Source organism: Microcaecilia unicolor, chromosome 8 (assembly GCF_901765095.1).
Source record: "Microcaecilia unicolor chromosome 8, aMicUni1.1, whole genome shotgun sequence".
In the NCBI taxonomy this organism is placed as follows: Eukaryota; Metazoa; Chordata; class Amphibia; order Gymnophiona; family Siphonopidae; genus Microcaecilia; species Microcaecilia unicolor.
This window is the reverse complement of record NC_044038.1, coordinates 177,473,590-177,488,342: the sequence shown is the minus strand read 5'-3', so window position 1 is coordinate 177,488,342 and position 14,753 is coordinate 177,473,590. Positions and strand designations below refer to the sequence as shown.

Genomic DNA, 14,753 nt, shown 5'->3' with positions numbered 1-14,753 from the left:
ATTGAGTGGAACGCTACTCAATAAGTGTAACGAATTGGATAGATGGGCATGTTCCAATAGCAATTACGCAGTGATGATGAAAGATAAAAAATGAAAAAAATAATCTTAAGTGTATTCACGAAGTACTAGATCGCAGCTTGGCAAGTTTATTTAGAACTGCGATACTGGGGTTTTTGCCTATGATGAAGAGAAGACCAGTTGGTCTGTTCAAGCTCCGGTAGATGAATATTTAATCTTGGAGCTCTTTGAGGCTTTTCCTCAGGAATATTGTCATTTTGTAAACGTATGGATTTTTTGGGTATATAGATTTTGTTGTATCTCCACACCACCAACTTGGTTATTTAGTGAACCCCAAAGAGTAACATGGAGGGGCATAATCGAACGGGGGCGCCCATCTATAAGGGCGCTCACCTCTAAGGACGGCCCCGTAAAGCGGCGTCCCCGACCGTATTATCGAAACAAGATGGGCGGCCATCTTTTGTTTCGATAATATGGTCGGGGACGGCCAAATCTCAACATTTGGGTCGACCTTAGAGATGGCCGACATTGGTTTTCGCCAATAATGGAAACTAAGGACGGCCATCTCAAAACCGGCCAAATCCAAGCCATTTGGTCGTGGGAGGAGCCAGCATTTGTAGTGCATTGGTCCCCCTCACATGCCAGGACACCAACCGGGCACCCTAGGGGGCACTGCAGTGGACTTCACAAATTGCTTCCAGGTGCATAGCTCCTTGTGTGCTCCTTGTGTGCTGAGCCCCCCAACCCCCTCACCCCAAAACACACTACCCACAACTATACAACACTACCATAGCCCTTAAAGGGTAATGGGGGGCACCTAGATGTGGGTATAGTGGGTTTTGGGTGGGTTTTGGAGGGCTCCCATTTACCACCACAAGTGTAACAGGTAGGGGGGGGGTGGGCCTGGGTCCGCCTGCCTGAAGTGCACTGCAGTACCCACTAAAAACTGCTCCAGGGACCTGCATAGTGCTGTGATGGAGCAGGGTATGACATTTGAGGCTGGCATAGAGGCTGGCAAAAAAAATGTTTTTTACATTTTTTTTTGGGTGGGACGGGGTTGGTGACCACTGGGGGAGTAAGGGGAGATGATCCACGAATCCCTCCGGTGGTCATCTGGTCAGTTCGGGCACCTTTTCAAGGCTTGGTCATGAACAAAAAGGGACCAAGTAAAGTCGGCCAAATGCTCGTCAGGGAAGCCCTTTTTTTTCCATTATCGGCCAAGGACGGCCATCTCTTAACCACGTATCACTAGGCGGAGTGCCCTGTCACGCCCATGCTCTGTCCACAGGTATGGCCTATTTCCATTTGTCTGCTAAGCTACAAGCGCACCATGTTTACCAAATAGTGCCTAGCACTTAAATGCATATTTATGAGTATTCCGTAAATATTTGGTGCCTTCATTTAGGCATATGTTTTAGAATTGCCCTTTGTATGTTTTTAGACATATGGGTGCTGGAAACCAACCTGTGTATGATGCTCTGGCTCTTGAGATAATCCAGGGCCAGGGCCAGTTCACAAATGAAGAGCTTCACCGAGTCCTCACTGAAACACATGTTCTGCTGGAGATGATAACGGAGATCCCCTCCGAGCAGCAGGTCCACCACCATGAACATGTCCTCCTCATCCTGGAATGAATACCTGGAAGGAACCAGCGGCAACAGAAGGATAAGACTGGGGATAGATTTGATATACTGCCTTGCTGTGGTTACAATCAAAGTAGTACAAATGTATAGGATCTCAAAGGGAGTGATAAGGAGAGTAGGTAGCATGGGTGGGCAGACTAGATAGGCCATATGGTCTTTATCTGCCTACATTTTTATATGGTTCTACTACGTATACTTATTTTGAACCCAGGACAATGGAAGGTTAAGTGACTTCATCAGCGTCACAAGGAGATGCAGTGGGAATCAAACCCAGTTCCCCTGGTTCTCAGGCCACTGCACTAACTATTAGAGCCACTCAATGCATTTTCTGTGGGGACTTTTTGACAAACTGTTTTAGTGTCGTCATGTGCAGGGTTGTAACAAGGCTGATGAAATTTGTGCATCAACGTCCTACATCATTAAAAAGATTCTGTTTTAGGAAATCAGAGAAGAGAAGGGTAATTCTGGAAACACACAAAAGCATGATGTAAAATAGCCATGAACCACAAAACTAGAAAAAATTAAAAAAATAAAAATCCAGAATCACGATGGTTTGTGTGGTTCCCTGAAGAAGCGGAGCAAAACGGGACCGTTGGGACTGCACATTTGTTTTTTCTGAAATCAGAGATGTACCACCCTTCACATGAACTGGACAGTGTGCTGAAGTTAAGTGATTTGAACATTTTTGTGTTATAAGCACGCTGTAGTTTGGTTGATTGAGATTGACAGAGAAAAAGATTAAGAAAATCCAAAAACAAATTTTTGCATATTTTTGAAGATAAAACAAAATGAAGTGTTTGGGGGGTTTTCTGATGTCTATGATTACTTTTTACGCTGTGAGCACTTGAAAAGTTACGGTGTTTCCACAGATGTATCAGACATTTTCCCCTCTTCACTTAGAAGTCACGTTTTATTTCACTATGTGAGAGTTTGATGATCATCGGTAGTGTATGCAGTAAAATTGATCTTTGTTTTTGTTGACAAAGTAAAATAAAGACAGAGCCGTGCAGAATCACCACTTTCAGTGGCAGGCAGTCTTCAGTGAAGGAGTGGCTGCCCCTGGACAATTCCCTAATCTGTCCATTGGGAAATTTGCCCCCTGCATGTCTCATGAGTGTTTCCATCTCTCTCCAGCGGTTCTCTGGGCCTTGTTAATTAGGGTACAGACATGCCATCTGGTTCTCTCAGATGGGAAGCAAACCAAAAATGGGGGAGAAGGAAGCCGGCTGAACAGACACTGGGATAAAAACACTAGTTTATTAGTGCAATTAAAGAGGAGAGCTAAACACAGCACTTCATATGCTTGCTTGGCATTTCCCAACCCAAAATGTCTATCCTTTTTGAGGAGTTCATCTTTTATTATAACAGTCTTTTTAAAGACCACTTTACACGTGTCTGCTCAACTGCAAAAGTTGTTTTGTTCCACAAGGAACTTTAACACAAGACTCCTGAGGCAGGCACTTCCGTGCCGAACACGCTGCTGTGTCGAGTCTCACACGTTGCAGTATTAAACTAGTGTGTTTATCCCATTGTCTGTTCAGCCTGCTTCCTTCTTCCGCTTTTTGGTTTGCTTTGTTTACCTCTGGGTTGGGTTTTTTTTTTCATTCGGTTACCTTTTGGTTCTCTCAGATGGGGACCAGAGGTTAATCAGTGTAAGCTCATACGTCAACTGCAACTGTTGATACATTCACCAAAGAGAAGATATAATATAATGCTTTGAGACCTTAAATGACTGCAAAGCTTGGGAGGTCATTCTAATACCAGGGAGATTCGGAGATTCTCTAGTACGTGAGCTTACAAGACCATGCAGATGTTAACTGCAATGTGGTATCAAATACTCACATTCAAATCATTTGAAAGTTAGTTCATTCAAAAGGTATCAGAATTTGCAAACAGTCCTAGAATTTTCAACCTAATGGTCCCAGAGCAGAGATATTCTCTACAAAGTTCTCTTAAAAAGCCAAGCAGATTCAGGAAAGTCATGAAAATATGTTAATTCTGCTTCAGACTCCCAGACCTGAAGGTCCCAAAATCCTACTAAGCAGGGCCAAAAGGTCATCTACTGTGTTTTATCACTGTTGCTATTCCTCCCCAAAGTCTCCACTGACATCACCTTCAGCCTTGAAACCTGAACTGACAACATGAGGATCAATATTGACTCATAGTCTGATAGTGAAAATAATGTACGACTGTGAAAATAATGTACGACCACCTAAACTTCTGGAAATCACTAAAAACCAACCTGTTCAAGAAGGCATACCCTATCGACCCAACTTAAGTGCCTAAACCCTGCAACACAACGAAACCAAAGTTTGTAATAGACTATTGTATAACTCTTCCTCTATTCTATTCCCCAGTGTGTCTATAACACATGAACCTTATTCGACTACAATAACTCTTTGTATTTGTTTCTCTACCGGTGATGGCGAACGCCTCTACGGTACTATGTAAGCCACATTGAGCCTGCAAATAGATGGGAAAATGTGGGATACAAATGCAACAAACAAACAAACAAATAAATAATTAGTGGGTCTGTGGGCTTTCAGGTCTTTGCATACCCTATAAAGGAGGCATCTTGGCTACATGTAGATGAATTTGAAAGAGGTTGTCCCAGGATTCAAGGTAAGAGCAAATAAGAAAAAAAAAAAAAAAGCAGCAGAGGAACTTCTAGCATGCAGGAGGAGAAAAGAAACAGATTTTCTTATCCATCTCAGAAGCACCAAAGGGAAGCTCCATTGCTTCCAGCAGAAATGTTACTAGGTACCTACAAGTACTCCATCAGCTGCAATTCCATATCTCAGTATGTCCAACAATCAAGAAATAGCACAGCGTCTTACAATTATTCTTTATTTTCCACATACTTGAAAACTTTTCCATATATAATGCTTCATTAGCTTTATAAAAAATCAGCTTGATTACTCAGCATAAGGACCGTTGGCCGACATGCGGCATGTTTTGCTATTGCTGCGTCAGGGTTCGGTCCATGCGTTGAACGCCGCCCACACCAAAGATTTCAACAAGGCGGAAAATAAAGAATTTCTTAATAATTGTAAGACGCTGGGCTATTTCTTGATTGTTGGACATTTTTTGCCCCCCATCTTTTGTGAGGAGATGAACCTTTGAGTGGTTCCGTTTGAAGCTGATATCTCAGTATGTGGCACCACATATTTCTAAGTCAAGCAGTCAGCAAACCTGGGAAACCTCATTGTTTTGAGCAGAGCAACCCATGAACTGCTTCCAGTATCTCAGATAATCCCAGCACTGCGTCATCTCAGTCAGGCTTCAATGCAATTAGGGTGAACCCATGTAACCCGAGCATTATATGTAATCAGAATTCAATTTTAGCTATATGTAAGTCTGAGTAATAACCCATCTGAACCAGCCACCTTATAAAGATGTTTTCACGTACACAAGCCCATGAGAGAAAGAACTGATTTCTGTCTACCACCATTATTATTATTCGGTACATGAAAAGCTCAGGAGGGATCCACTACAGGGAATACTATAAGCAGTAAACAGGCAGACCAACTGCTCCCCCATTTACACTGTTTGCCGTCTGGTGTAAGGACTCCACTAATATCTGAGACAGATTACTTTTGAAACTTGCTGCAGAGTTTTCTAAGGGGTGAACGATACTCAAGGCACTGCTTCTCCATTCCTATGCGCACGGCAATTTCTCAATGGCATTTACAAAGACTTTTTATCCTTTAGACCAGTGTTTCTCCAGCGGCTCCCTGGGAACCTCTGTCTTTCCCTGTGATACACCTGGGAAGGATAGAAAACTGAGGTGAATCGCTTGCTTACTCTTTCCAAAAATACTAGGACTTGGGGGCAAGCAATGAAGCTACAAAGTAGTAAATTTAAAACAAATCGGAGAAAATATTTCTTCATTCAATGTGAAATTAAACTCTGGAATTTGTTGCCAGAGAATGTGGTAAAAGCAGTTAGCTTAGCGGGGTTTAAAAAAAAGGCTTGAATAGCTTTCTAAAAGAAAAGTCTATAAGCCATCATTAAAATGGACTTGGGAAAATCCACTGCTTATCTAATTGTACTCTTTTGGGATCCTACCAGGCACTTGTGATCTGGACTGGCCACTGTTGGAAACAGGATGCTGGGCTTGATGGACCTTTGGCCTGTCTCGGTATGGCAATGCTTATGTACTTATGTTAATTCCCCTTGTGCCTGCTCCAACTGTAAGCTCTTTAGAATAGGGACCTCTCATACATCCAGAACTATTCTACAAATAAAGTGTGTGTTTCCTTCACACTGTAATAAATCCACAATTAGACTGATTCTATGGCAACTGAATAATTGTGTGGTGTTCCCATCACAAAGCATCTTCAGCTCGGCCCATACCTGTGCTTGACTGTACTAAGCTGTTCCTGTCTTTTAATGAAAGTGGGACACTGTTCAAACCACCCTTTTCTCTTGCGCCACAGGAGGATCTGAATCAAATTAGAGAGCTGGAATTACCTTTTTATCTAATGCTCCAAACAATGGGTCAGAATGCTCAGAGCGAACAAAGCCACACAGATCTGGACCCAGTATGAGAGAAATTACCCTGGCAGAAACACAACAAAAACCTTTCTGATGCACAGGTTCCCTGTAGGGATATCTGTTTTACCCAATTACAAAAATGAAGTGTTTTGCTGTTACAATTGGCAAAATAGAGGCCTTTTTTTTATCTCTGCTGGCCCAGGGGAGATTCTCTGTACCTGGCTTCAAGGTATAATGAGAACGTTGATTTAAATGATGGTTTCTGCTTATTCTGATGCCCCAAAACATGATGTAAGAGGAAGAGAGAGAGAGAGAGAGAGAGAGAATAAATGATGTGACATCATACAGAGAAAGGAAAGGATGGAAAGGCAGGAAGAGGGATGTATTATTGACACTTCTACCCATGGGCAGACTGACCATACAGGCAACCGGGCAGTGTCTGAGGGATCGTATCCCAGTGTCTATCTTCATCCCCTTTACACAGTACAGCTCCCCTCCCAAGTTTCACTGGGCCCTCCCCTGGCCTACTTTGAAGGGTCCTGTTGATCCAGTGGTCTCTTCAGGGGCAGGAAAGAACCCCTCTGCCTGCTGCGCTGTTCTGTCTGGCTCCGCCGCATCTTCAAAATGTCTGCCAAGACGCACGAGACTGACGTAGGAAGTCTCAGCTGCAATTAAAAAGAAGTGGCGGCAGCGGGTAGAGCAGCAGCAGTGGGCAGCAAAGAGCCACCACACCAGCAAGGCTCTTCAAGGTAAGCCCAGGGGGCTATAGTGTGCAGGAGGAGTGCTGGAAACAAAGTTGGGGGTGGGGGCCCAATGACCCTTTCTGCCCAGGGGGCCAGATCAGTGTTAGTTTGCCCCTGCTTCAACCATCTGAAAGTCCATAAGGACCCTCCATTGAAACTACACTGGATCTGTAGCTGCTGCTTCTTCAGCAAAGAATTAACTTAGAAATATTTGGCATATCAAGAAGGCAATTAAAAAGAAATTCAGAGAAAATCCCTAACAAATAAGAATAAAATGTATTCCTGAAGGTAGTTTAGCTAACGTAGAGCCAGCCTGGTAACGCAGCATTTGTGCGTTTCAAAATTGGCTTAGATTGAGAACTACTGAGCCTGAGAAATGCCCTTGGAGATGATAAAAGGGAAAAGTAAAAACTTAAGCAGACTTACCACAGATTGACCAGAAAAGGGTGCTCGAGACCCTGCATGATGTGAAGCTCTTTGAAAACGTTCCGCACTTCGTTCCGCTCTACGCACTTCTGTTTGTTCATGTATTTCATGGCGTACATCTTCTTCGTGTCCTTCTTCTGCACGATGCAGACCTGGACGCACATAAAACAGAGGGACAAGGCCCGAAGGTTGGCAAAACTATTTTTCATGCATTTTGATGGTGGTGTTCAAATTTTCCCACATATCTGCAAAGTCAGAGTGAAAGTATGAACATACCTCGGGCCCTGTTTAAAAGCGTTTTTAGCGTGCGCTGAGCAGGTGCCCACAATATTCCTATGGGCATTTACACAGTTAGCGCACGCTAATTTTATACACGCGCTAAAAACGTTAGTGCACCTTAGTAAACAGGGCCTTACACTTTTAAAATTATCTACTAAAACCGTTCTCACGTACATCTGTAACTCCGGTTTTCTGAGTAAAACATGCATAATTTTAAAATTCAAAAAAGTGTGCATGTATTTGCAAACCCAGGCCCGAGCAACAACACCTCCTGCTCTCTGGATAAATCCTGCAGGTGTAACTTTATCCATGTACATGATGTGCAATTTTCAAAAGTCTTATTTCTGCAGGAAAGGCACAATTTTTTTTTTACCTGTGAAGAGACTTTGAATGAGAAGAGGCTGGTACCGACAGCTGGGCAGCCTATGGGAATCGCTGCCGTCAACAACACTTTTCAAAAACAAGCAAAGAAGGTAGACTCAGAGAAAGGGGAGATGCCAGAACATGGCTGGGGGTTAGGGAGGGGTTTGGGAGAGAAAGACTGTGAATGAAGAGATGTTGGACTCAGGGGGGGGGGAGGGTAGCATCTCATTCCATTCCTCAGGTGGCAGATTGCCTTGGGCCGCCCCTGGCCTAAATGCCAGGCACACGAATACCAGATTGCTAGTATTCTATAATACCTGGGTATCATGCCAGAATATACTCCCTATTGCAGTTATTTGGACGGCCAACTGGAGGCGCTGTGTTATAGATGGATCCCTGGCATTCGAAAAAAAAAAAAAACCTTTCAGGTCAATATTCAGCCCACAGCGACCATCATTCTTTTAAACACCAGTCACTGTAAGCTTGTTATATCTAGATATTTAATGACAGGCTGTACCTGGATACCGGCTCTGAATAACATAACCCCCCCCTACATTCAAAATGATATAAATAGCCAGGAGGGGCTCCTGGCTGTTTAAATCACCTGTCTGGGGCTAACCAGTAATTTTCAGCAGCACTTAACCGGATAGTAATGCCTAAAATGCCCGGTTAGCGCTCAAACTGAAACCACGTATTTTGGGAACGTTCTGGGGGCGAAGATGGCACCAGTTAAGATAACCAAATAAATAGGACCACATAAAATTCAGTTTTTCATAACCGGTTAAATGCCGAATATAGCCCTTGTACTAGCCGGCTCTCTACACCTGGAAATTCAATGCCGGAGCCTAGACATGACCTGACACTGGCAACGGTCAAAAAACCGCTGATCACCGCCAGCTGAATATCAGGCTCAGAATTTTGTACTGTCTTCTTCCTTCTGCCTGAATTAAAACCGACTCCAGTTTTAACCACATTTCCTTTGGTCACTGTATAGGTTTCTAAAAATTATGTTCAATAAAATTTCACTCATTGCCAGATATTCATGGATTTGACCAGCCAACCATCAAGAGTATATTTGCACCAGAAAACTCACCTTCCCAAAACTGCCTTTACCAATGGCTCGCAAAATCTCAAAATGGTTGAAGTTGACTATTGGGGAGAAGAAGGGAGAGAATTAAAATTTCTAGAAATTACTTACACGATAAGGTCTTATTAAATAATAAACTGATTAAAAAATAAACGAGGATTAATAAATGCTCTGTGCCAGGGACTGTTAAAGGCAACCATTGCATCATGCAAAAAGATTTTCCTACTGTTTCCATCATTTATCTCAGAAACCTCTTAATTTTTGAAATTTGAATACAACACTAGCCTTGGATCGTCCAGCACCAGTTTGGAAACCAGAAGCTACAAAGGAGGAGTGGGGGGGGGGGGGGGGGGGGGAAATCACTCCAGTAGAAAGACTTGAGCAGGCACAAAAAGGTAGGTTGTAAAGGGGGAGGGATCTGGCCATTTTGTTTGGTAATTAAAAAAAAATCACACAACAAAAAAAAGAAAAGAAACTAAGCACAAAAAAATAAAATTTGAAAAAAACTGTTAACACACACACTTATCATCAAAACAAAAATGAAAAAAAAAAAAAAAAAAAAGGAAAAAAAACTAAACACAAAAAACTAAAATTTTAAATTTTTTTGTAAAAACACACACATCATCAAAACAAAAAATAAAAATTGCAAGACACACACCTATCGTCTATCTGGTAGGGAAAGTAAGGAGGTATACTTTCAGTTGCTGAGGCATGAGAATGCATGTTTTCCCCCCTATCATTTTGATGGATCCTTATACTTTTTAACAAACAAGCAAAGATACTACATATTTAAAAAGAGTCAATAGATTTCTCATACTAACACAGCCTCAGAGTTTAAATAGGTTCTGCAAATAAGGTGCTAATAGTGGGAGTGGAGGAAAAGAGATAATGATACTCTTTAAGGGGTACTGTCAGGGGAGAAGTACCTTTGTCAGAATTCAAGAGTTGAAATTGGGCACTGCCTTTCTTCTCCACTCTTCTTGAGGTATAATGGGGCTCAGGAGAGTGCCCAGATACAAAGGAGGGGGGTTCCTGAGGGCTTGGACAGAGAAGTCAACTATTTCACTATAACTCTGAGGAGGAAGAGGAGGAAGTAGGCTACCTGAAAGAGAAGGTCAACTAAGGAATAGCTGGTAGAGACCAGAACTAGACCTATAGAGGTCACTGGAGCTTGACTGGAAAAGAAGCTGAGTGTTCCTATATGAAGAAGATCAGAAGTCCACTGACATCAAGAGATATACAAATGATCATTTCCCACATCTACCCCGGGTAAGACTTTTGTGTTGAACCATCTCAAAGAAACCCCCAACTAATTTTCCCTTTGTTGCTGATGTACTGCAACACTAATATCTCATAAGCCATTATTAAGCAACGACAAGGAAGGCAAAATGAGAATGGGAAATTAAACTCTTAAGAAAAACTTTCAAGTATATTAGAAGCAAAAAGCCTAGTGGGGACCGAATTGGACCCTTAGATCATGAAGGAGCAAAAGGGCCCTCAGGGAGGACAAATTCCTTTCACAACTGTTTTTTTTATTATTTTAATATGTACACTGCTCCGTTGTGTTTTATGAAGAGCAGGATATGAAGCTAAATAAACCATAAAAACCATTAATAGTAATGTAACATAGTAGATAACGTCAGAAAAAGACCTGCATGGTCCATCCAGTCTGCCCAACAAGATAAACTCATGTGTGCTACTTTTTGTGCATACCTGACCTTGATTTGTTTCTGCCATTTTCAGGGCACAGACCGTAGAAGTCTGCCCAGCACTAGCCCTGCCTCCCAACCACCGGCTCTGCCACCCAATCTCAGCTAATTCATTTTTTTTTTTGTTACATTTGTACCCCGCACTTTCCCACTCATGGCAGGCTCAATGTGGTGGGCAATGGAGGGTTAAGTGACTTGCCCAGAGTCACAAAGAGCTGCCTGTGCCAGGAATCGAACTCACTTCCTCAGCTCCCCAGGACCAAAGTCCACCACCCTAACCACTAGGCCACTCCTCCACTAATTGAACAACCAAACCAATGTACTTGGATTTTGTGACTTTACCTGTTCAGGATCACTGATGGTTGACATCCAGTACAGTCAGGGTTCTGGAAGAAAGTGTTCCCCCACCCTCATCCTATCCAATCATGGTACCAGGAGGATCAATGGCTTCTTATACTCCACTCAGCTTAGTGCAAAAATATTCTCCAAATACAAATCACTACATCTTGCCAAATGAGAAGCACAACGTCCTATTTATTGAGAGGCAAATTTCCAAGGCGCATCAATCAAAGCATATCAATATGCAGTTGTACCCTGAGCAGTACAGCATCGCAAATGAGTTGTGACCTGGAGAATCAGACATCCAGGACGTGAGAAAGTCTAAAATTCCTGAGCTAATTTACCCAGGGTCATTCCTTCATTTCCACTCAATTACATATAGAGAGAAGAGCCATGTGTGGACCTGCTCTCCTGATAGCCATTTACGTCTGCAGTAACTCAAGACACCTCAACAGGGCTCATGATGGATTCAAAATGACAGGCAGTGCATTGCTTAGCTAATCAGCTCTGCCAGTCTGCTGTGCTCCCGCTGCTCTTTCTTCTCAGGACAGGCCCCTTGCCTTTAGCACTCTCAAACTTTCCTAACTTTCTGTTTTACTGAGGAAATAATACAAGAAAGAGAGGTATGAGCTGCCAGTATCTGTGAAAACATTCTTTACGCATATCCATCCATGTACCTCTGCATTAGTTCCCAATCATGCACCTGTTTGTCTGCAAAGCTCCCGGTCAGGTACACAAAGGCAGCCACTGGCAACCTCGGGAGACTGGTGAGCAAAAATATTAAATACAGAATTTAGAAATAAAATGATGCTAAAAACACAGATGATGGCATATAAGGGAGACTGGACAGGCCCTTACGTTCTCTTCTGTCATCCCAACAAGCTCTTTTTTGTTTGCCTTCTCCCTTCTACCTTAGGCTTGACGTTTCACCCAAGGCTGTCTTTGGTTATGCAGGTCCCAAACTTTGGAATAACTATTCCCCCTTGCCCTCAGGTCAGAACTCTTTATTTATTTTATTTGTTACATTTGTACCCCACATTTTCCCACCTATTTGCAGGCTCAATGTGGCTTACACAGTACCGTAAAGGCGTTCGCCAAGTCCAGTAGAGAACAAATACAAGGTTATGTTGTGGTCGAATAAGGGAGGTGTATTCCAGGCACCATGAGGGTCGAAGGGTTCAAGAAACTGATCAAGACTTGGGTTTTTCAACAAACTTAGGGTTTCATTCCCCTCTCTCCCTCCTCTAAGGTGACCTCAACCTGCTTTTTCTTTTCTTTTCCTATTTCATTTTTCATTCCCTTCTGTTTTCTCTTCTTAGTCTTTTCCATGTTTTGTAAACCGCTTAGCAGAAGAACACTTTCAACTGAATGTTTATCATATTTTCAAACAAATATAAATGAATTGCAATGCCTGTACATCAGTGGTTCTCAAACCTCCCCCACAGCCAGTCAATGTTTCACAACAGTAAAGCATTCAAAAGGTGGTAAGGAGGCAGGGTCTAACAGGGGCATAGCCAGACTTCGGCAGGAGGGGGTCCAGAGCCTGAGGTGAGGGGGCACATTTTAGCCCCCCCCCCCCCCAGCACCACCGACCCCCTCCCTCCCGCCGCCAACCCTCCCCCGCCGTCGGGTACTTTTGCTGGCGGGGGTCCTCAAACCCCACCAGCCAAAGTCCTCTTCTCCGGCGCGGCCGCGTTGCTGATCTGCAAGAGCAGGCTTCTGTTTCTGTGAGTCTGACGTCCTGTACGTACATGCAGGACGTCAGACTCACAGAAACAGAAGCCTGCCCTTGCAGATCAGCAACGTGGCCGCGCCAGGGAAGAGGTCTTCGGCTGGCGGGGGTTAGGGAGGCAGGGGGCCAGGGCCAAATCTACAGAGGCCCATGCCCCCGTGGCCCCACGTAGCTACGCCCCTGATGCCAAGGATATAAAACAGAAAGTTTACGCCATATCAATGGCAGGAATAAATTGGAAGCCTACATGGGCCAAGTGATGCGCATAACTGGTAGTATTCTCTAAGGGGTCCTTTTACCAAACTGCGGTTAAAAAAGACTGAAAATAGCCATGGCCATGAGCACGAATGGCTGCTTGAAACGGGAGCTCCTCAGCAACTTGTCGAGGCAATAGCAAACGAGCGGGACTAACGACCCACACCCCAGCGAATTCACAAGAGAACGAGGGGGGAATACGAGGAGAAAGCCCGGATGGCGTCGGGGGCTGCCAAATCGGCCGATTTGCAAGCATACGGCTTCAAACGCAGGGAGCTGAAATCGGGCCTCCCGCAAGATGGTGAGAACACGCATCTGACTGGAACGCAACAAGGGAGCCAAGAAGTAGCAGAACTAATGGGAGGCGACCTGGAGACTATACCTCAGCAGGAAGTTTGGGCAAAACTCTGCACGTGGTTCCAGGAGATACGAACGGACTTAAAAGATTTAAAAGAGGTGCGTCAAGATATAGCCGCCCTTGGGGCGGAACTTAGAGGTGAGATGGTGGAGCTGGGCACTCGCGTAGCGGAGGTGGAGTCGGGCCTAGAGGAAAACGCGGAGGCAGTCCAGGCGCTGGAGCAGCGGGCACGAGGTCAGCGTGAGGACACCCAATTTCTACTGGACAAAGTAGAGGACCTCGAAAACAGAAGCAGGCGCTCCAATATCCGGATTCGCGGTGTCCCGGATCTCCCGGAGTACATGAACTGTGAACAGGTAGTCTAGCGTATAGCGGCCCAGCTCTTGTCGACGCTGGAGGAACAGCGAGACCCAACTGTTATCCTGATTGAGAGGGCACATAGAGCGCTGGGAGGACGGAATAAGAATGCACCTAAGGACATAGTGGCCTGCTTCAAAGAATTATAAAACAAAAGAAGAAATAATGAAGAAGGCGAGAGAAGCAGAGCCTGTGGAATGGGACAGTTATCCTATAGAGCTGTATCATGATCTGTCGACCACCACGCTCAAAAGGCGGAGCGAACTTAGACCGCTGACTGTCCAACTTAGAGACGAAGGGATCCGATATAAATGGCAGCATCCTTTTGCCCTGCTGTTCTACAAGGACGGTAAGCAATGCAGAGTGGTGTCGCTGGAAGAGGCCCAAGCATATCTGGCGCAGGAAGAACCAGCTGCAGAGAGCGAGCGTTCCCAGATAGCAGATCGCCTAAGGAAAGTCAGGCCAAAATGGCAGCGAGTCACGCAGGGCAAGGGAAGACTGCGCCGGCAAGTCTCGGAGAAGAAACTGACACAGTCTGCAGACAAGGGATGAGACTGGATTGAGCTGCTGGGAGAAGCAGATGCAATTTTATGCTGAGTTCGCTTTGCATGCAGGATAAGAAGTTGTGTGTCGTTTTGTTAAGACTGATAGCTAGTTGCTGAAGATTAGACGAGACTTCCTCTATATGGACATGCCATGTATGGGTAACAGGGTATGTCATGATTGGAGGAGGGGGAAGGTAGGGAGGGGGGTGGCGGGAGGGATGGGAGGGGAAAGGGCACTAGGGGGGGATTTGAATAGCGAGACAGAAACAGACAGTTATGACTGTATGCACATGTGTAACACTTAATGTGAGAGGCCTTAACACCCCCCAGAAGCGCAGGCAGGTTTTTAGAGAAGTCATACGCTTAAAAGCGGATGTGGTGTTTATTCAAGAAACTCACCTA

The 14,753-nt window shown here is 44.3% G+C and overlaps 1 protein-coding gene across 1 annotated transcript in view; it reads right to left on the bottom strand.

Annotated features, from left to right (window-relative positions):
- The window catches only part of STK32A (serine/threonine kinase 32A), a 55,776-nt gene extending 46,663 nt beyond the window's left edge, over positions 1 to 9,113 (bottom strand). Inside the window, exons 1-3 of the mRNA XM_030212560.1 lie at positions 9,063 to 9,113; positions 7,328 to 7,479; positions 1,483 to 1,656 (exon numbers count right to left, since the gene is read on the bottom strand). Coding sequence (XP_030068420.1) covers positions 1,483 to 1,656; positions 7,328 to 7,446 — 293 coding nt within the window. The 5' untranslated portion in view covers positions 7,447 to 7,479; positions 9,063 to 9,113. The remainder of the gene's footprint in view (positions 1 to 1,482; positions 1,657 to 7,327; positions 7,480 to 9,062) is intronic.
- Positions 9,114 to 14,753: the final 5,640 nt, after the last annotated feature.